This window comes from Gymnodraco acuticeps, unplaced genomic scaffold, assembly GCF_902827175.1.
Source record: "Gymnodraco acuticeps unplaced genomic scaffold, fGymAcu1.1, whole genome shotgun sequence".
In the NCBI taxonomy this organism is placed as follows: domain Eukaryota; kingdom Metazoa; phylum Chordata; class Actinopteri; order Perciformes; family Bathydraconidae; genus Gymnodraco; species Gymnodraco acuticeps.
Genome location: NW_022992250.1, coordinates 6,252,842 through 6,274,196, shown reverse-complemented (window position 1 = coordinate 6,274,196; position 21,355 = coordinate 6,252,842). Strand labels below are relative to the sequence as shown.

Below are 21,355 nucleotides of genomic sequence, written 5' to 3'. Positions count from 1 at the left end.
TATCTGGAAAGTCTTTAATTACAGCTCATGGATTATGACTTTAAATAAATTGGTTCTATCACCGTTTTGTGTTTTTGTTGAAGTAGAAAAGCTAAATAGCCGAACGAACGGTAATGTTTCGTAAAATGTGTCACATTCTGTTCCCAGCTAATCACATTTCCACACACACAAAGATGTACATCACATGACCAGACTAAGTGTTTTCCCGAAAGTAGCATAGGCAAGACTCAGGGTTTAATATGAACACTTTTATTAAAGGGATCACAGGTAGAAAAGGTCATCAGCAGTGCCAAAGACATCATTCCTCCTCTCTAACGAACTACCAGGAACCAATCACAGCCTTGCTGAGAAAGTTGCAGTATCTTAATCTGGCGGGAGACGTAAAAAAACAAGTACTCGAAAACCATAATTACTTAACACAAAATGCATATTCTGGGACCTTTATACTCGGCACACAGCAATATGAAGCACACCATTGAATACCAGCGCTGCCTGTACTGTGGCAGAGGCACAGCAAGAAGACATTAAAATGCATAAGTCAAGAGGATGCAGAGAAAAACTTTCGCACGACGACCACGAGAGATTCAATGTTTGTTTTTTTAACGACAATATATTTCTTTTACTGAAATAGCTGCGTGCACTTCTGATTATTATACACAGAAAGAGATATACACGCAGTGGCAAGTCAGTGCGATGGTAGCCAATACGCTGAGAGACATTTCATCCACTGAAGCATCTTCATTTTTACTGCTGAGTGAATTACAGCAGAAATGTATCACATCCGGCGTGGTGGCACACTTCAAACCCCAGTGTCAAACGTGAAATACTCACTAAACATTAAAAACCCAAGGGATTCAAATTGGAGCCAACTTAAAGAATGACGTTCTGACACAGACATGATACTGACTTCCACTTGTTACTAAAAATCAATTGTTTAATAAATGACTGTTTCTTCACTTTCTCACATAGAAGTCCTCTCAACAACCACAGTTACCTCCAAAGGTGCATGTTGTTAGTGTCAATAGGAGTCAACAATACAATAGAGGCTATCTACAGGAGCCGAACACATAGGCAGTCGATCAGAATACAGCATGTGATGGAGACAGACAGTATTTCATGTTTGAGATAAACTCAGCTGACATGAGTTTCTCCTTGATTTAGATTTTTAAATCAGCCTCAACACTCACATTCGCAGTGTATGTGTGTTTGTGGTCACAGGTGTGTTTGTTTTAACAGATGTGAAGAGCGGAGGCTTGAGATTCAAACAGAAAAAAACTGTTTTTATTCATTGTGACGCATTCCATACAAAAATTAAATGTCCTGATTGGCTTGGCAAAGCGCTCTTTTGGCAACTGCTCGCAAAAATCCACTAACCATTTATAGAGGAAAAGTGGGTTTTTGAAGATGAGACTGTGCGCCTCTGTCAAAACCATTCATAGATTAAACTAAAAGCAATCGCTGAAGTAAAGAAGGTAGGGCAGCTTGTGTGACATTGTCTGTGTAGGTCCATATCCTATGTGTAACTGCTGTCTGATATTTCAAGCTTCTTTTTTTGCCATTGTGCTGACTTTATGAGTAACGTATACAGTGTTACTCTGACTGTACAGAATACTAAGCAGCCAGAGGAGACGGCTGGAGGTCAGGAGGGGAACATCTGGGAGGAGATGGGGGAGGGGGAGGAGGAAGGAGATGAGATTAACCATGATGGCAGACTTTACAAACAACATCTACAATATGAGGAGGGGGAGAGGTGAATGGACAGGGCTGATGGGTTGTGGAGAACAGTTTGAGGGTTATCCAGATGAAGAAGCAGTACAAAGGATGGAGTTGGGCAGGGGTGCGGGTAGCGACGCCCCCCTCCGTGTCCTATCGGTCCATTTCGTCCAGCAGGGGTGTGGCGTCTCCGGCGATGGACATGGGCGTGCTCTCGATCATGGGGCTGGGGGACGGGCGGGGCGTCATCCTCGGGGTCTTCTTCCGCCCCTCCGCCTCTTTCTCCTTCAGCCACTGCTCCGCCATCTTGCCCCAGTCCACTGCGGAGGCGTTGCTGCCGCTGGGCCTGCGAGAGGGAGAGGAGAGAGGGAGGGGTTTTAGTAAAAGACAGAGAGCGAGGCTGCTGCTTAGCCTTAAAATCAATCAGAATAAAGGTCTAGCACCATCTAGTGTCAGAAAAACAACGACTCATTGATTGAACTGTTCCAGTAACGGGTTGATTTGAGTTGGAGAATGCAAAATGGACATTGACACAATTCAACTTGGAGGTAAAGGGAAAATCAGATGCAGATCACACCAACATTTCTGTACATCTCCTGTAGCTGGGTTCATTTTAATATGAGACAATAAGTTGGGACTAGCAAAGAAAAAGCCATAGTAAATGTAAAAGTAAGATAAGGGGCAGGTCAAATAAGATTTAAAAAAAAAAAAAAAACAGTATAAGTGTACATGTTTTGTAAAGAGTACATGTTTTGCACTCTTTAAAAAATAACTGCCATGTGTGGAATAAACAAATACATAAATAAATAAAGTTGTTTTTACATTAATGATTTGACCGTCTATGTGTCTTGTAGTTATTGAATTGCTCTTTTTACTGCACTGTTAGAGTAGTTTCCTTATTATGCTCCTGTGTTCATTGTATTTTTGTAACTCTGGCACAACAATTTCCTTCGGGATAAATAAAGTCCTATCTTATCTTCTCTTAAATACACATTCTTATATTTCGATTGTCTGTTTTTTTTCTACTCACTTTGGCGGCGGCGGCTGCTGCTGCTGCTGTGGCGTGCGTCCTCTGGATGAGGTGGAGGATGTGGGTGTGCCGGACGGGTTGCTGTGTTGACTGCTGTGGTGGCTTGGTTGTGACACGTGGCTCCCGAGTGGAAGGCTCCCGTGGGAGTGTGAGGACTGGGGGGTGGTGTTGGTGTACTGCGGCGTGCCCAGAGCCTGCTGGCTGGGGGTGGTGTACGAGTAGCTGGGCGTCATCAGGGGTGTCGCTATGGGCTGCTGAGGGGTAGCAAACACCTGCATAGGAGAGAGAGCGGGAATCAGGTTTACTACCAGGTAGGTTGACACGTACGAGGAATTTGACTTGGTGTCGTGGTGCACACATAAAAGTAAAACAAAAATTTAAAAAACACAGATAGCGAACTATTTTAAGAACACCATAATAACTTACAAAAAAACAAGACAAAATAATATAAAGCAGTAATTTACATTGAAATAGAATGCAATAAAATGTACATGTATTTAATTTATTTCAAGAATTTTCTTAGAAATCAGTCAAGAAAAACATGTCATGTAAATTCAGTTGAAGTTTCAAATGCTTTCTCAAACATGATATTGGTATTTAACTTGCTCATATGGATTTGAATCAGGTAATTAGATGTAATACAAAATACAAAAATAAAGATAAAAGAAGAAAATATTAATAATTTAGTTTTTGGGAGAAGGGATGGGATTAAAGTGTAAACTCCTTCCCACCCCTTTTCGGATTATGTAATTAGGTAGATCATTTGATTATATAGAATTTGTAAATCAATTATATTTTTGTTTATCAATTTGACACTGCTTAAGTGCGTACAGTAGCATAATTATCTTGTTTCAGTTCATAATTATTATTTGTATTATTGTTTTACACGTTCTAAATAAATCAAATCAAAATTAAAAAAATGTTTTATTTAACAGATGGTTTGGTGTTTTCTGAACTGTATTTTTACTAATTCTCCCTTAACCATAACAGCAAGTCCTTATGTATCCATTCATTGAAATCCCTGAAACAGCTTGTTTGCTTCCACAGTAGTTGAATATTAGCAGCTGCACTCACATGGTACGCAGAGGAGCTCCCCCCTCCTCCCCCTGTGCTGCCACCGTATCCGTACTGGCTGGAGCCCCACTGAGCGGGGGTGGTGTTGGGGTTCTGGTTCTGGCCTGTAACCGCGGCGATGGCATTGAACATCTGAGAGGTCATGTTGCGTGGGAGGGAGTTGACAGCTCGCGTCAAGTCTAGGGAGAAGGGAATAAATGAGGAGATGGTTAAATGTCCTACAACTCCACTCATGCTGAATATCTGTGTGTGTGTGGAGAAGAGCGGGACTCACCTGCGATGTTGATATTTGCTGGGGTGGCGTTCAGGGACGCAGGAGTCCTTGTTCGACTGCTGTTGCTGGGAGTGACGCCTTTGATGGAGAAGAAAACGTTAGATAGGAACCAACTACATCCTTTATTTGTGGTACAATACACATTAGGAGGAGTGCTTCCATACCTGGCACAGGCTCTTGGTAATGGTCCTTAAACCAGCGGAATAACCCGTTCACTGTGGGGAAAACCTGTGAGCGGTACCGGAAGCCATCCGGGGTGATGGTCACATACTCAACCCTGGACAGGAGGAACAGATAGCATGTTGACCTTTAGTTCTCCTAGTATGGAAACCTTGTTGTTCATCAAAGTAGTATCTTTTTTTTTTTAAATGTCGCACGCCATACTTTCAACGCCTTGCTTTCAACAACATGACATTTCAAAACGGCATTAAAGAATACACCGCTTGTTTCATCATCTTTTTCCAGAATTTTATATTTAGAGAACAAAATCAGATCATTAGTCTTTAAACACTTTTTTAAAAATTTTTTTATTTTATACTTATCCAGACCTTGAAAAAAGTGCAAACTCTATATCTTTTCATACTGTTTAGGAACCCTTTATTAAAGATTTAGATTAGAGCTTATGTAGTAGTTATGGGCCTATCGGTTGAGATATCATTTACAATTTCTTTGATGTTATTGTCAGGTTATGCTGCTTTGAGAAAAAGGAAGCAACATCCAAAAAAAGTTATTTAAAAAAATGAATAATGTTGAAATCAGTACAGCTTGTTTATTCAACATGTTCTACTCATGGCTTCATACAGGGTATAATCAGAAAACCTAAATATAGTATAATCGGCTCACCTTGGTTTTCCTCGAGGCTGGTAGCCCAGGATGAATTTCCCCGGGAGCTCTTTACATACCGATAGAAAGTATGGAATAAAAGTAGGCTTCTCCCTCTTTGTCTTGACCAACAACTCCTCCATTTTCTATTGGAGAGAGAGAAAAAGAAGATATAAGAGGTGCAACTTATGGCAATAACATGCTAACTAAATTGAGTTGTTCGTGTTATGAACAGTTGAAATGATATAAAAGTAAATCAGTATATAACATACATCCTTGCTCCCCAATTCCTGAAAGTACTTATGCCCCAGGAGATCTCGGGCAAATGACGCCATTGGTTGAATGTACCGAGCACTGATTTCATCCAAATCTTCAAACTCCTGCAGAGAATGCAATATACTTTAAAAAACATGCAGCAACCACAACAACACATATGTCCCGCAGTGTATAAGGTTCCATTATGAAGCACAAGAGAAGGCCAAAAAAAATGAGTGGAGAAAAACTCTTACCTCAGAGTTGATCCAGAGAGTGTGTCCTAAGCTGAATGCGTTCTCTTTGCCTTCTTCCCTCACATCCACATGCTGGTAGATGCCATCAGCCACCTAAAAAAAAACACATCACACAGTCAGCCCGGATCATGTTGTTTTCCGACACCTTTTGTGTTCCTTCCTCTCCTACCTTCCAGGTGACCGTGAGGTGGTTCTCCCCCTTGCTGCTGGGTCTGATGATCAGGTCTCCTTGGTCCAGGGTCTCCATCATTTTCTCTGCCTGGTTGAAACTGATATTGTGGAAGTTGGGATGGGCGATCACACGCTTTATATATGCTGCAGAGACAGAGGAAAAGCACAATCGTATAAGGGGAGAGGTGTGGATGTAAATGTTGTTGGGTAAACAAGTTGTAATACGAGAAAACAGCAACCAAAACGCAGCGTTTTATTAGCCGTTTTGATTCAAACAACTTTGACTAATTCTGTTATTATACTCACGTGTTCGCTGTTGTTTCTTTTTGAGGTCCTCTTCCTGTTTTTGGTCTTCAGTCTCTTTGTCAAAGTCATAGTAGCTGTCCTTGGGAAGCTTCCACTCATTGGCCTTGTCCATCAGATCGGAGGTGCGGCATGTGAGGTCCACGCTGAATTTCTCAATGTCAATTTTCATGATGCGGCAGTGAACCGTCATACCCACCTGAAGGAGGAGAAGGGAAGGGGAGCCATTCAGTTTTATATATGTGCGACGATAGATGGAAACAAGACAGGAAGGACAGAAATAGCCAGGCACCAACTGATAACTATAGGCGCTTTCAAACTGGAGTACTTTTCCGGTTTAGTTCCGATAGTTCCTGGGATTTTGCGTTCACACCAAAAAGAGAACTTATCCCCCCTTTTCAGTCCCTGCTAGAGAGCAGGTACTTTCCTGGGGAGAAAAAAGTTCCTATGTCTGATTGGCTGGGCGGATTGCAAACCACGCCCCGTAAAACTCGAAAAAGTTTTTTGAAGCCGCCATTGTATTTGCTCGCAATAGCATTATTAGCATTAGCCCCGCGCACAAACGCAGAGAGCCTAACTTATGGCAACACAAAGAAAACATGGGAGCGGTGGAGATGAGGAGGTGTCGTCATTCTGGCGATTTACTCGGAAGGCTTCAGTCGAAGCAGCTGGGGGTCCCAGCAGCTTCTACTGAAGCCAGTCCCTAACTCCGGGGACTTCGGGTGGCAGTATACGCCGTGAAGTTGTTTGCGGCCTGCCAGTAAACCCAAAGCAGAAGAAGAAGAAGTGACGTCAGCGGCTTCATTTGCGTTATCTTCCCTCAGGGAACTTATTCCGGTGTCAACACGACCGGCTCTTAGTTCCATGGGGGTACTAAGTGCTGGGAACTAAGTACGGCAAAGTACTTGGTGTGAAAGCGGCTTATAAGCAATATATACATTTTCTTGGGGGGAATTTATTTAAAAAAAATACGGAAATATAGTTTGAAGCATCAGCAAAGCACACCAAATAACAACAACGCCTCACCTTGACCCTCTCCTCGGGGTGTTTGACCGTTTTGTCACTGAGGAACTTGGTGGGAATGAACCCCTGGACGCCGTTATCTAATCTGGACCGCACCCCGATGGCCTGACCTGGACACGAACCGCTGTCAAAGTGATTCCAAACCTGAAGCGGGGACATAAGAAGATGATGTTTAGATGCCAGACTCTCAGCTGTTTGTAACATTAACTGCTCAAAAGAAGAAACACTCCTGTGCCTGGTACCTCGCTGAGTTCGGGGAAGTTGTCCTGCTGGCAGAAAGGACACTGCCACAGCCCGGTGGAGTCGTTTCTGATGGCCTGGTCGTAGCTCTCTCCCTGAGGCCGCCGGTGAGCGATACCAGTTACTATACTGGTGATCAGCTTACCTGAAAGAAAAAGGAGGCAAAACATCAACCACAGGCCGATGGCAATTCTACAGCCACATAGCAACATCACTCCTTTTATAAAAGTCCTGTGTTAGGCACTGAGTTCTTCGCCTGAGTGTTTATAGTTAGGAATATAATGTCTTTTTCATCTTTTGTGACATTTAATTCATGATATAAATGGCTTTCAGTGTGGTGTGTATTACCAATATAAAAAGTCTCTGGGGTGTCCTTGGTGAGCAGGTTGAAGACCTCCTCAGTGTTGGGGACCCTGTAGGCGACTCTCAGATCTTTGTACCTGCAGCTCAGCTCTGCACGGATATCATACAGAGTAATGCCCTTGTTGCCATAACCCTACAGGAGAAAAAAGAATGATGTCATATATTTTTGTAGGTGAAAGGCATACATAGTGATTACATGTATACAGCTGTTATTATTTATTTGTGTGAAGCTCTCATCTTGTTTCTTTTCTATTTATAACTTAATATTGACGGGGTAAAAGCCACACAGACCTGTCTCTCAAGCTCTTCAGCGAAGGCGTCCAGGTCCAGATCTTTGAGACGCTCTGGGTTTTCCAAGATCTCCTCCAGAGCTCCGGCTGGGTTGGCATCTTCTGCCGATTCATCGTACTCGAGAGCGTCCACGGCCATCTTACGAGCCCACTCGTACGTCTCAGGGTGAACACGAGACCCATCCAGGACCTCGATGTAGGAGTCCGTACTGTGGAAGGTTTGATAGAAGAAATCATTTAGAACAACCTCACAACGGGCTCATAGGTAGATTCACAGCCTTTCCTGATATCGGTATAATAATCTCAGTAAAAGACTCCTGAAAAAGAAGCCAACCTGTCTCCGAGCGACGCCGTGTCGATCTTGATGAAACCAGCACAGTTGATGAACACCTTGGGTCCCATGTGACTCATTGTGACCAGCTGGGTTCGGTTTTCCAGACGGGTGTTGTTCTGCTTCAGAATCTGCGAAGATACAAGGACCATGAAGATGATCAGGTTAGGGAAAACAGCGCTGTACATTAATATACGACACAATGAATGAGAGCATCACAAAAACGTACCTTCAGCAGCTGGGAGCCCTTCCTCGGCCCCAGACCACAGACAAACTGCACCAGGCTCTGGGTGTGAGGGTGGGCGATGCACTTGTTCACATCCACTCCGACCTCATTCACACGGTTAATGAATTCAAAGTAAAGAGCACAGAGCAAATCTTCCTTCACCACTTGTTCCTGAGAAAGAAAGACAGAAAAAGACAGTTTCAGAAAGTGGCTTTGTAATGGCGCATTTCCACTGCAGCGGGGTAGCCCCGTTTAAGCGTCCCTAAGCGTCCTCGCTCAGGCCTCGTTGGGCTGTCTCGCTGGCCGTCCGAGGCCGTGGCGCATTTCCATTACAGTTTAGGACCTGGGGTAGCAACGCAGTGTATGCGGGGCCACTACCCGCACCACTCGTGTTGTTGTTGTCCTTTACTTGGCGATATTCACTCTTCATCTTTTTCAGTTTTTCCCTACACTGCAGGAAAGTCCTCGAAAATCCGCGTTCGGACATCTGTGCAGAGACATCCTGGAAAACTTTCACATTTCGAGTAGTTCCGTCGAGCTCCCGCTGGATTTTATCATCCCCAATGAGATGTAGGAACGTCGTCACCTCCTCGGTCGACCACGGTGTGCTTTTCTTTGACGTTGCCATTTTTGTAGCTCCTCCGTTTACAAAATGCTGTTTATAAAAATGCTGTGTATAAAAATGCTGCAAGCTTGCTTCTAGATATATATGCGACGCTAGGGATGATCTCGCGCACGATCTTGCGATGATTCTCTCTGACCAATCAGCAGTCGAGAGTGTTGACGTCACTAGTTCAGCCCTGGCCCTGGTCTGATAGAACCACGATTTTATGGGTCCGGAAAAAGAGGGAAAAAGTACCCGCTCGCCGGTGCTACGCTATATGGAAAGGTCACCAAAAACTGGCCTGGCCGCTTGAGGACGATTAAGGACGCTTAAACGAGGCTACCCGCTGCAGTAGAAATGCGCCATAAGTAGCTGTAGAATCAAACCGTATGTTTACAGCATCTGGTTTTAATAGATGTTGCTGATGTTCTAGAGTTTGGAGAATGGGTAGTAGTTGAGGAAGTACTCATATATTTGACTTTAGTAAAAACACTCAAACCACAGTGTAGAGATACTCTGTTTAAAGGAAGTCCTGCATTGTTATAGTAGTATAAGAGCGGGTATAATCATTAAAACACACAAAATGTTCTCATTGGCAATTTCAGAATAATATAATGTTATATTATGGTATTATAATTATTTATGCTTTAATGTGTTCATCACTTTATCTTGGCAGCAGGTCAAAGTTCCAGGTAGCTTGCTCAGTAGTACATCTTTTGATCATATTTATTGATACAAATAAAAACAAAACAAACTGTCATGACCTATTACCAAATGTCCAGAAAGCAAACAAAAGACGAACAAGGCAAACATCACAATTCCATTTTTCTTAACATAGTGACACACACTGATATATTTAAACTAGACTGTTAAGAAGGAAATGGTGTGATTATGGCTGTAACACTTTTGGAAGAAACAATACAAACTAAATATAAAGCACAATATATAGATAGATATAATAGCACACAAATACCACAATTTCATCAATGTCAGTCTCACCTGCAGCGGGTGGAGTTTGAGGCAGAGAATATCATCATCAGTGCTGCAAACCTGAGCGTACTCTATCAGGGGGTCCTGGATCTTCCTGGCTATTGACACAGCCTGTCGCAGCAAGGGGGGGTAATCCCTAAAGTCAACCTGCACAGAGAGAAAGCAGAGGATCAGGACGAGGTGAGCTTTGGGCCATGTCTTCAATCCACCAGTTAGTGTGAACTTGCTGTGGTTACTCGCCATAGTGAAGAATGAAACCCCATGTTTCAGAGCCAGTGTGTGATAAAGACACTACAGTGAGGTGTTGAGTGTTTACCTCAGACTTCTTGCTGTTCATGTACAGCGTGGCCAACTCATTGTCAACGAGCTCCACTCCCACAGCGGGGACAGAGGACTCTTGTTCCAGCTCGCTGATGGCCCTCTTGATGTCCTCCATGATCATTTGAGCATCTCTGCAACACAAGGCAGGGTTTTAGTGTTACAACCGCAACTCAATTATAACTTGGAAATGTTGTTTACATGTAGCTTTTCAGCACATTAAAAAAAACTAACTAATGTTACCTGTTTTCCCCAGCGACAGCCACAACATGAGGTTTCTTCCCAGATAGAAACTTTTTGAGAGTTTCGATGTCGTGGGCCTGAAGATAACACACACATGTGAGAGATCATCTCAAAGATGCATCCCTTAACAAAAAGCAACTGTTGACTATTAACTGTTCTCAGCTGGTACCTTCTTCTCTCTCTCATCCTCCCTAAAGGCGTTCCTCCTCTTCATGAAGTAGGGCAGACGCAGGAAGTCGGCCACCTCCCCTTCCCCGTTGATCAGAGCACAGAACACAGGTGTGTCTCTGTTGGAGCAAAGTGGGTAAGTCAGAAACGGTTTTGTCAAATAAGTATGTCTTAAATGCAGTAAACATTGCTTTGTTGTTAATTTAAAGTAAGTCATTGTATCCGTTTAGACTGTGTAAAGCCTGCACACTTAGTCACTTTCACTAACTTATGAGTGAGCCCCTTGAGTAAGTGCGCAGGAGGGCTGTACCCGAATATCCGAATATTCGTTCGTTGGAGTACTATTCAGGTTTCAATTTCGTTATTCGGATAGGCGTATTCGGCTGCCAAATTGAATTGATTGAAAACTCCAATATCAACGTAAGAGCTTGTGCCTCTTCGGGGGGTGCTAACACTTAACCATAAACGTTATCGTTTACTTTCTCCGTCTTTATATGTAGATATGATTTTTCTCCGTTAATCTCCACGTTGTTTCCATAGCAACAACAACTTCCTGTCAACAGCGCTAACTCTCCTTCAAAATAAAAGCATGTCCATCCAAAATAGGAAGCCTAGCCAAATTACACTTAAGACATATACAACTGCAACGAAAGTAACAAACAATGCAATATCCTTTTCAAATTCAAAGAACACAACTTGGGTTACATTAACAAATAACTATAAAACAACAATACTGTAGAATAACAAAATGAATGCCGTGAATAAACCGAAATACACGTGTTGAAGCAGTTCACTGCTGATTACTACGCACCCCACACGGGCCGAATATTCGCTGCTGATTACTACCGACCATCCGGAGCCCGAAAAATGGTATTCGGGACAGCCCTAGTGCGCAGAGGTAACCTTTACTTTCATAACAAAAAGGGTAGCAACTGACAAATACAGACAATACTGTAGAGCAAATACCTGCTGGGCGCATATGCTACTCCCAGCACCCGAATGCCTTTGCCCTGACTCTCATCCATCAGATCATCGTCTTCCTCAACCTGCTGATCTGGTCGGTAAGGAGCCACTTTCAGCCAGTTGTACAACCGACGGCAGCAGGACTGTGAGGAGAAACACAGAGGGTTCATAAAAACACACTCATCAAACATACATTTTTAAACAATGTTGCTCTATAATTTCATATATATTTATACAATACTGATACAACGGGACAGATATAGTGAGGCATTACCCGGACAATGCTCTCCTTGGCCTCAGTGATCAGTTTGCTCTTGAGCTCCTTGGCCATCTGAGGGTAGAGGAACTGAGTGAGGGCTCTCTCTATGGCAAGAGTTCGCTGCCTGTTCCACTCCTGCACCTGGTGACTGAACTCATCTCTGTAGTAGAACTGTTTGATCTCGTCAAAGTAAGTCTGTTCCCCGGCGAAGCTGAGGATAAGCAGAGGGAAGACGCAGTCAGAAGCAGCGCCTTAAATAAGTCATAATTCCAAAGCCCCATGCTTGCTCTACTGACAAGGAGATAAACATAAGCTGCAGCTTAAAAATAAATCAGACTCCAGGGACCTACTTATCAACTCTACTTTCATTCAACAGACAAGCTTTACAGGCGCTGCAAAAGCAGTTCATCACATCAGATCCTGTGCTTTGTAAATATCCTAAGGCGAAGGAATGTGAATGAAAAAGAGAACTGATAAGAGCTATAAGACCTAGGGATGTTTGGTTATTTATCATTTCTTCCATCTGGCTAAAAACTATCAACATTTGAGTGGGGATCCTCCGTAATCCTTGTAGCCTGTAATCATGTATTTACAAATATCTGAATTGAGTAGGCGAACCTTTGCAAAACATGCAGATATTTCTCAGTTTTGTCACTGTGCTTACCCTTTGACTCCTAAAAGGTCAATGCAGATATTAATGGTAAGCAGCCCCTCTTCCTCTGCCAGGCCCATCTTCAAGAACTGATCCCCATTCAGCTCTTTTACAGCCTTGTTCTTAAGATACTTGAAGGAGTAGGCAAAATGAGCCTCGTCTATCTCCTAGAGGAAGAAAGCAAAGGGCAAGGCAGGTTAAGAGTCAGAATCATTTCTGTTAGATGGTAACATCCGTGAGATTAAGTGTGTCCAAACCTTTTTCCCCTTCTTTGTGGGCTTGATGTTGATCTTGGCCCTCTCTTGAAAGGTCTGTCGGAGGACATGTCTGACCAGAGGTTCACGGGCGATCTGCATGGCCACCATGTACCTGGTTCCTTCCAGCACGGCCTCAGGAGAGCTGAACTGACTGCACACGTAGTCTTTGGCCAGCTCCACGGGCTCGGCCGGGAACTGCTCCGTCTCGTGACGTTGGTAACTGTCACGCAAATTCTCTCCAAACTGCTCTGGAGTTAACCCAAACTTTTTAGCCAAGCCATCTGCCGTAAGGAAGAAATTGAAAAATGAGTTACTTCAAATTATCAATATCGGGAATGCCGCTACACCAAGACACCCCTATTATACACAGTAGGGCTGAGCGATTATGGCAAAAATCATAATCACGATTATTTTGGGTCAATAATTGATATCACGATTATTAAAAACGATTATCATTTACTTTGAAAACTTCCATTTATTGAAAAAAAAATGTGAACAGTATGTTTTTAACAGTTGATTACCCTGAACTTTAAGGATAATTCAACTGAAAAAACAATTTAAAAAAAAAACACAATTTTTAAAATAAAATTAATCGTTTTATTTTGATTACGTTGTTTTCGTAATTGTTGCAAGCCAAAATCGTAATGGAGATTAAAATACAATTAATTGCACAGCCCTAATACACAGTATATGTGGTAGGTAAAAAAAGGAGACTAACCCAGTCCTACGCTCTGACAGATGCTGTACATATCTCTACGAGACGCCAGCTTGAGGTCAGGTCCTTTCTGTTCTTCTTCTTCTTCTTCTACCTCCAATTCCTCTTCTTCACCTGAGGAGGCGGACAATAATAATCAGTCATTAAGAACATTGGAACAACAGGGCAAACACACCATAGAACTGAACAGTTTCAAATCATTTAGTAAATTCAGAAGCGTCCATCTTACCATCCTCGTTCACTTCTTTGATCTTCTTGAGCCTCTTCTTACTGGTCTTTACAGTGTTCTGCATCTTGGGGATGTCTCGGCCGTAGTAGAGCAGAAAGTGGTTGTAAACATCCCCCAGCTCTTCAAGAGTCTGCACATCTTTCAATCTATAGAAAGAATAAATTAGGTTTGATTGTGACAGAAAAGGCTCTTTATTGTTGATCACAGTATAAACTCCATCACAAATATTCATAGATTAGTGCAGTCACAAAGAAATAGAATGCATAAGAGATGATCTTTCTGAGCATCAACCATCGAGGCGTACCTCTCCAGGTCGGAGATGTCCAAAGGACGGACGCCGTCAGCCAAAGGTTTGTCAGGGTCAGCTGAGATCTGCTCAAACTGGTAGGCCTGCATCTTCTGGAACAGACGGGTCAAGTTCTGCTTCCGGTTCTTCAGCTGAGTCCACTGGTGGAGGAAAATGTAGAAGTCAAGAAACCAGAAGTGCAGAGCATTGATAGCAGGGTATATGCAGGAATCCTGAAGTCAAATGTAATGTTTTAAGACCTCATCGCCACTTCTAGTCTTAACCGGTTACATTGGCGACACACTTTACCTCACATTGACTCAGAGGTTGCGCTAGACTTTTTCGCTGCCCGTCATTTTGACAGACAGGAAATCCAGAATTACCCGTCGGCCTTTACACAACTCTGACGAGGGAGGGGGGGGGGGGAAGAAAGCATGCTCGTGAACTGTCAACGGGGGGGGGGAGGGACAGTTCACATGCGCCGTGTTATGCATGGCTGCTGCACCTCGCGGGAGCGTGTACAGCGTAAAGCCAAAACTCACAGACATTTCAATGATTTGTACGGCACAGTTAGGTTTGGAAACGGTATAATTTCCTTTTTGGAGGGCATGCATAACACGGCATAACACCGGAGCCTCGCTGCGGGGAAACTTTGGTGCTGTTCCGAGTTTGTTCTAATCTTTCAAAATGACGGACAGCTTTCAGATTTGTCCGTCATTGTTAAAAAAAATCCGTCATAGACGGAAAATATTCGGTTAACGCGACCTCTGCATTGACTATATACAGTATCTTACAACCATTTGGACGCAAACTTAGAAAATGCCGTTTAATACTTTTTAATAGCCTTCATTTTCGCTAAATTGATTTATCAACTTTTAATACTTTTTAAGACCCTGCGGACCCCCTGGATCAAGATTGGCTGAGCACACAGAATATCCACCCTTTCATCCTTACTCACAACAATGTCTTTCCATAAGCAATAATCAAACTGTACCTTTTCATCCCACTGCCAAACCTTCCACAGGTCGTTTATGTTTAGTTCTGGCTCCACATATTCTTTCCTGTAGAAAGCTATGAATGGGACCTGGAAAAAAGAAAACAATTTGTATTTGGCATTCTTTCTCAAAATACTTATGTTATTGTTTTTTAAAGAAATGCTAAACAAAATGATGGCTCACTGTACCTCAAATTGTTGATTCCTCATGAAGTTGAGGGCCTCTTTGATCTTGGCAATTGTGCTGGGGCCCTTCCTGCTGAAGTTTGTAGTCGTCCCCCTGTCCAGATAATCTGTGCTCTCCTATTCAGGGCACAAAAAAACAGATCCTTTTTAGAAGCAAGGAAAATAGAATGGTGTATCGTGCTGAAGGGGAATCTAACACGGTATCATGAGTGGAAATCCAATCTTTTGCATTCTGTGTGCATATTTTTCCTGAGTGTGGAGGCAAAGGGCGTACCTGCATGGAGATAGTTAGAGTGGAGAATCCATGTCTGAAGATCCACTCTGCTTCCTCTTCCAGCTCATCATCCTCAGCGGGTTTAACAGGGATGGATCGCAACTATAAGAAGGAGAAGAGAGTCAGGATAACAGGCACATGACAAACATCAGGAAAACACAGTATAAATAAATAAGACCACAAGGCTTAATTATGAATAAACCTGAGAAAGCAGTCACTATGATCCTTTATGGTCCAGATGAGATCGTTACAATAGAGCATCAAAACTGTTAGCATCAACAACACTGTTAGCATCAACAACACTGACGACAAACACACAAACCTGGAACCTCTCCGGCATGTCTGTGTTACGGATCTCGTTGTCTTGGTCGGTCATGTGACTACTTTCCAGCTCGCTGGGCTCGTAGATCTCAAAGATGCTCTTCCTGCCTTGCCTCCTCTTTGTCTGCTTCTTGGGTCGGTCCCAAGCTTCTTCATCCTGGTCCTCCTCCTCCTCCTCCTCACCCTGGTCGTATGCGTCTGCGTCAAATTCAGCAAAGTCAAAGTCTCCGCCGAAGATTTCCTGGGCCTCCTGGAGGGCTCTGTGGCAGGAAGGGCAGCGCAGTGGAGTGATTATGTGTTTCACTTAAAGCAAACATTATGTGCTTATTGTATTGTTGTTACCAAAAATAATAATATTGTTTATGTAAACAATTATAATGCAATTTAGACTCTACCAGATATAGAAGTATAGCAATGGAGCGTATTGCCCCACAAACGATAAACCTTTTGAATGATAGATTTGTTGCATAATCTTTGACACTCACGCATCTGTGTATCCTGAGAACTTCTTGCCCCTCTTTTTGGTGATGGGTTGACCGTCATCATCCACAATAAAATCGTCTATATCTGCAGAACACATTTAGAAAACAAATCAATTATACAGCACAATATTTAGAGACCAAGTGTGCGACTCAGTTGACGTAACTATTATTTCTCTGCTCTTTAGTTATTTAAAGACCGATCTAAAATTCCTGGCCTACCCGACTCCTCGTCTTCTCCTTCTTCCTCGTCATCTGCTTGGTGGAGGGGCTCATCGACGGCCTCCCCTTCCTCCAGATCGCCCTCTGCATCTCCATGAAAGATCTCATCCGCGATCAAGTCCTTCTCGTCGTCATCTTCTTCATCATCATCGAGTGTTTTTACACGGTCGTATTTCTTCTTCTGTGAAACCAGACAGGAACAGCATCAGCAGTGCTAGCTTTAACTTGACTATTACTGTAGAGAAACAAGTCATGAGATTCTTCTTACCCTTCTTTTCACTTTAACACCCAAGTTTTCCTCAATCAGGTCCAAATCATCGTCATCCAGGTAGTCGTCACTACGATCTGCAAGTATAAATCATTGGGTTTATATATATATATATATATATATATATATATATACATATCCTTTACGCTGCAACCATGAAGCCACAAGTGAGAGCGCCGCACAGCTTTTCTCCATTTTTACATGGCTTGTTTTTATAATACAAGTATAATCTTTCTTTAAACTTTACTGTCGGTCACTGAGCCGTCGCAGCAGCTGGCCCCAGGCTCTGGAACACTCTGCCCCTCCATGTGAGGTCGGCCCAGACCCTAGGGTTTTTAAATCGACACTAAAGACTCACTTCTTATCCCTGGCCTTCTAGTACGACTCCTGACATTTCCCTGTGTTTGATTTTTATATTTGCTGTTGTAATTTATTGTCTTCTGTTTGCTATCGCAAAGTGTTTTTATTGCATGTACAGCACTTTGGCTCGACCAAAAATCGTTTTAAAAATGTGCTATATAAATAAAACTTGATTTGATTTACTGTTCAGAAAAGTCCAGTAAAAAGGTCTTATCCAGAACTTGTTAATAACACTAACTATATGTAATTGCAGTATTACAGAATGGCCATAAATCTGGTATTTACAGCGTAATCAATGACTTCTCTATTATATTGGGATGAAACTGCTGACATTCCTGTCGAGATACTGATATGAGGTAATTGGTAACATTTCTGCCAGACAAAAACAATAAATTACAATAATGACCCGATCCAAAATCAATTCAGAACTGGGTTTGTGTCTCCAAAATGATTTTAATATTTGGGATTTCACAGCTGGAGAAATCTAATTATAAAGGCTCTCTGGTAAACAGACGACGTTATGTTGACATCTTGACTAAAAGACCTCAGTTGGCGAATACGCATCACACATGGTCATATCTGATGTACTTTTTGATTTACATTTTCTAGGATTTCCTCTGTGTGTGTGACCCATCAAAACTGGACAGAGAAAGGCAGAAGAGCTATGAAGGGTGGTATAGGAATGGGCAGAATGTCAATATGCATGGAATAATTGGAAGAGATCCAATACAGCTTGTCCCAGGTGACTTCCTGAAACTAACCCTAACATGCAACAACACACTGTATCATGGCTGGATCTCTTTAAAATATCGAATTCACTTACTGCGCTTTTTCCGTCGATGCTTCACTTCTTCTTCTGAGTCACTCCCCGCTGCACTTGCAGGTGCTGGTGGCGCCGGCTCCTCCTCCTCCTCTTCTGCATCATCAATGAGTCCGCGTAAATTTCCTCGTTCATCCTGGTCCTCTGTGTTCTCTTCTTCTTCCTCGTCTGTCAAGTAATGAGATATAAGTGGTCAACAAATCATTCAACCCCCCTCAAACACATGCCAAGAACTAAACCATTTCATTCTTACCATCTTCCTCCACAAACCGCTGGGTCTTTTTAGGTTTTAAGTCTTTCTCTTCTAACTCCTCCTCCTCCTCCTCCGACTCCTCAGCCTCGCTGACAATAAAGTCCGACATGACGGCTGTTCCTGGAAGCAGTACAAGAAAGGCTGTTAGAAAATGTTCTCAGCTTCATCCAAGTATTTGTTCTTCGAGACTAGACAGACACAAATACAAAAGCCACACCAACACAACTCGCCTTCATGCGTTATGCTGCAATTGTGAATTCAACCCATATCATTCCATTTCCTTTCTGCTACAAGATTGAACAAAAATCGTATTTCACACTGCCTGACAATATTGCATTTACATTGTTCAACAGGTTCTTCCAGCTCTTCATTAAACAATTACATTAAAAATATAATAAACGCAAGATATAAAAGCTGCACCATTACACCAAATGATAAAATTAGGGATGCACCGAATATTCGGCCACCGAAAATTATCGGCCGAAAATGGTTAAAAAGGTGAAAGGGTTTTAGCACCGAAAAAATATCACCGAATGTCAGAACAGGCTTACGTTGGTAACCTAACGTGTTGTTGTGATGACGTAATAAAGACGCGGCGACCATGCTCGCGGCTGGCTCACAGGGGGGGGAACATTGACCTTTGTCATCGAGATTGCCCTGAGCCTTTAACAAATCGTATTAAATAATCTGATGACAGAACTGTAAACAGAATAGCTGAAATTTTAACAAACTAAATAACTCAGTTTCCTCTAATCATTAACCCATGTTTGTATAATGTAGTTAACTCTGTGTGTTGCTGCTAGCATACATAACACCTGAAAGGAAACGTTACTCGTGGATGGGGCTACAGAGCTGCTAGAAAGACGGTCGAACCCGGTACATTCCTCCGTCTGCATGCGGTGCACTTTTGCTAAATGTTTAGACAAATTGCTCGTGCTTACATGCTAAACTCTTATTGCACTTATGGTAACAAGTATTCTCCACATCGAGACGGGTAACGTTTAACCACACCTCGGAGCGCGTTCTCTCCGCCATCTCCGCAGTGTGCTCCGCTGCATGTAGCAGCTGCGTGTGTGTAAACTGCCCCGCCCCCTCGCACACAGACGGGAGAAAGATCTCGTCTGATCGAAAATACATCATAGACGCATTTGTTGTCTTTGCATATTAGAAACGAGTTGGCGACACTAAGACTGCGATATCATGTTTTTTAGCAATAATACATGACATATATAAATGTACTGTATGCATTCAAAAGTGCTGAATAAATGTTTTATGGACCCATAATAGTGATTATTATTTAAGTTTTGCCATAATCATGTCTATTTCCATAATCAGGTAGCTGAACAACATTGGTAAAAAATGTATACATTATATATATATATATATTTCTATTAATCATTTTTCGGCCTTTCGGCATTCGGTTTTCGGCCAACTGTTTCCTATTTTCGGTTTCGGCCAAGAATTTCCCATTCGGTGCACCCCTAGATAAAATGCCCTAATTGTTTCGGTGTGACCAAATTCATCCTTACACCTTTTTGTATTTTTAGTATCTCCTTCAGAATTTGAAATGAAGGGCTTGGTAGTTTATATGTACTGAAGAGATCAACAATACGCGTCAGTTCCATGTATAATCTGTGTTTTGTGTCACATAAACTTTATATTGTTTTCTGAATATGCGATTTATTTATGTAAACATCTATACAAAAAAGCCCGGGATTATTGGGTTTTGCAAACATGTTTGAGGTGTTATTGACAAACAACGTTAAACCAATTTACAGTCAATTAACACTCTATTTTCGTATTTCTAATTGACCTGGTTATGGTTTTAAACTCATTGTCATAATGTTAGTCAGTAACAAGAAAACTACATTTAGTTGGCGACCTTAAGAAACCCTAGACCTAACAATGTCGCATTGCGCACACACTGAACTCCCACGGAGACCACTAACCAGGCACATCAGCCCCTTTCTTTCTATCTGATTGTAGCTAATGTAACCGAATCTTAGCCATCTGATGAGCGGTCGGTCGACAAACATTCATCTGGTATTGGAAATAATGTTCAATGTCGTTAGCTAACGGTATTATCCCTATGAGCTAGCACCCACCAACTAGGCTAACACAGATGCTAATGATGCATGTTAGCTTGCGTGCAACCTTTTACCAAGTACTGTTAGCTAGCACACGTTGAAACCATAGTGTATGCATCAAGATATAAACTGACAGTAAAACAGCAACCGAGACGATTTCCAAGCTGTGGGAATTAACCAAGGCCCATCTCAGCCAACTTCGCAGTCTAACGTTAGTTTATGCTTTAGCACATCAGTACGTTAGCCTAGCATTAGCCGGAACGACAACAACAGCCAACTGCATCCCCGTTAGCTAGTTAACCATTGTTAGCTAGGCAGCACAATGTAAAGATCAACATTACCACGGAGAAACTGGACTTACACGTCTCACTGCGGTGGTGTACTCCGATAATATTTACAGTTATAACGGGGGTGTGTTGTGTTCTGTGTGTCGGGGAGCTTGTACTTGTAAAAAATGGCCGACAACGAGCGGCGTGAAAGGCAATTCCGGTATGAGTGAGGGGACTTCCATCCTGTTCGCTGGAAACGAGACGCCCCCTGCTGGGTCGCTTTGATTCTACACAAGGCTAAATAACTTATAAAGACTACACAACATAATTTTTGTGTGGGAGTGTGTTTCCAGTGTTTCTAATATCAAATTGTACTTGTATTGTATGAACCAGCCATGTAAAAAATGATATAAGCTGTGCGGTGCCCTCACAGCTGATTGTGGCTTTAATCTTTATTATTATTATTATTTATTTATTCATTTTATTAGTTTATAAATATTGTTTTATTTACTTATTCATTTTATGCGTTTTATTTTATTTATTCATTTTGTCTTATGTCTTCCTTTATTTTACCAAGCGGGATCATTATTTATTGTATTGTTGTTAAACCTATTTGACCTCCTTGTGTCCCTTGAATTGTTATAGTATGCGTTTATACTGTATGCAAAAAGATTGGACCTGAAGGGGAATTTCTTATTTGTAGTTTTAATTTGTTTTAAATTCATTACCCAGTCGGTTAACACATGGAAGGAATTTGCTTTGCTGTAAA

General features: G+C 42.2%; 1 protein-coding gene across 1 annotated transcript; it reads right to left on the bottom strand.

Moving 5' to 3' along the window:
• Positions 1-233: 233 nt before the first annotated feature.
• Positions 234-20,825, bottom strand: supt6h (SPT6 homolog, histone chaperone and transcription elongation factor). Its single transcript, XM_034206656.1, has 37 exons — positions 20,679-20,825; positions 18,231-18,350; positions 17,981-18,145; positions 16,798-16,874; positions 16,530-16,710; positions 16,314-16,395; positions 15,830-16,088; positions 15,508-15,609; positions 15,237-15,350; positions 15,048-15,137; positions 14,072-14,214; positions 13,768-13,913; positions 13,542-13,652; positions 12,824-13,104; positions 12,579-12,733; positions 11,930-12,125; positions 11,659-11,798; positions 10,694-10,811; positions 10,525-10,601; positions 10,280-10,415; positions 9,973-10,110; positions 8,373-8,540; positions 8,147-8,274; positions 7,814-8,021; positions 7,508-7,655; positions 7,162-7,304; positions 6,923-7,063; positions 5,900-6,095; positions 5,592-5,737; positions 5,423-5,515; positions 5,186-5,293; positions 4,935-5,059; positions 4,256-4,368; positions 4,092-4,169; positions 3,818-3,996; positions 2,744-3,015; positions 234-2,059 (listed from the first exon to the last, which is right to left on the bottom strand). The coding sequence occupies exons 2-37, from the start codon at positions 18,337-18,339 to the stop codon at positions 1,867-1,869; spliced, it is 5,259 nt and encodes a 1,752-aa protein (XP_034062547.1). The 5' UTR covers positions 18,340-18,350; positions 20,679-20,825; the 3' UTR covers positions 234-1,866.
• Between the last annotated feature and the right edge of the window lie 530 nt (positions 20,826-21,355).

Coding starts and splice junctions, on each gene's coding strand:
- supt6h (XM_034206656.1), bottom strand. CDS start 18,339: ATGTCGGACTTTATTGTCAGCGAGGCTGAGGAGTCGGAGGAGGAGGAG. Junction 8,541..9,972: donor TCAAACTCCACCCGCTGCAG/GTGAGACTGACA, acceptor TTTCTTTCTCAG/GAACAAGTGGTGAAGGAAGA. Junction 4,369..4,934: donor CAGCCTCGAGGAAAACCAAG/GTGAGCCGATTA, acceptor CCTCCTGTCCAG/GGTTGAGTATGTGACCATCA.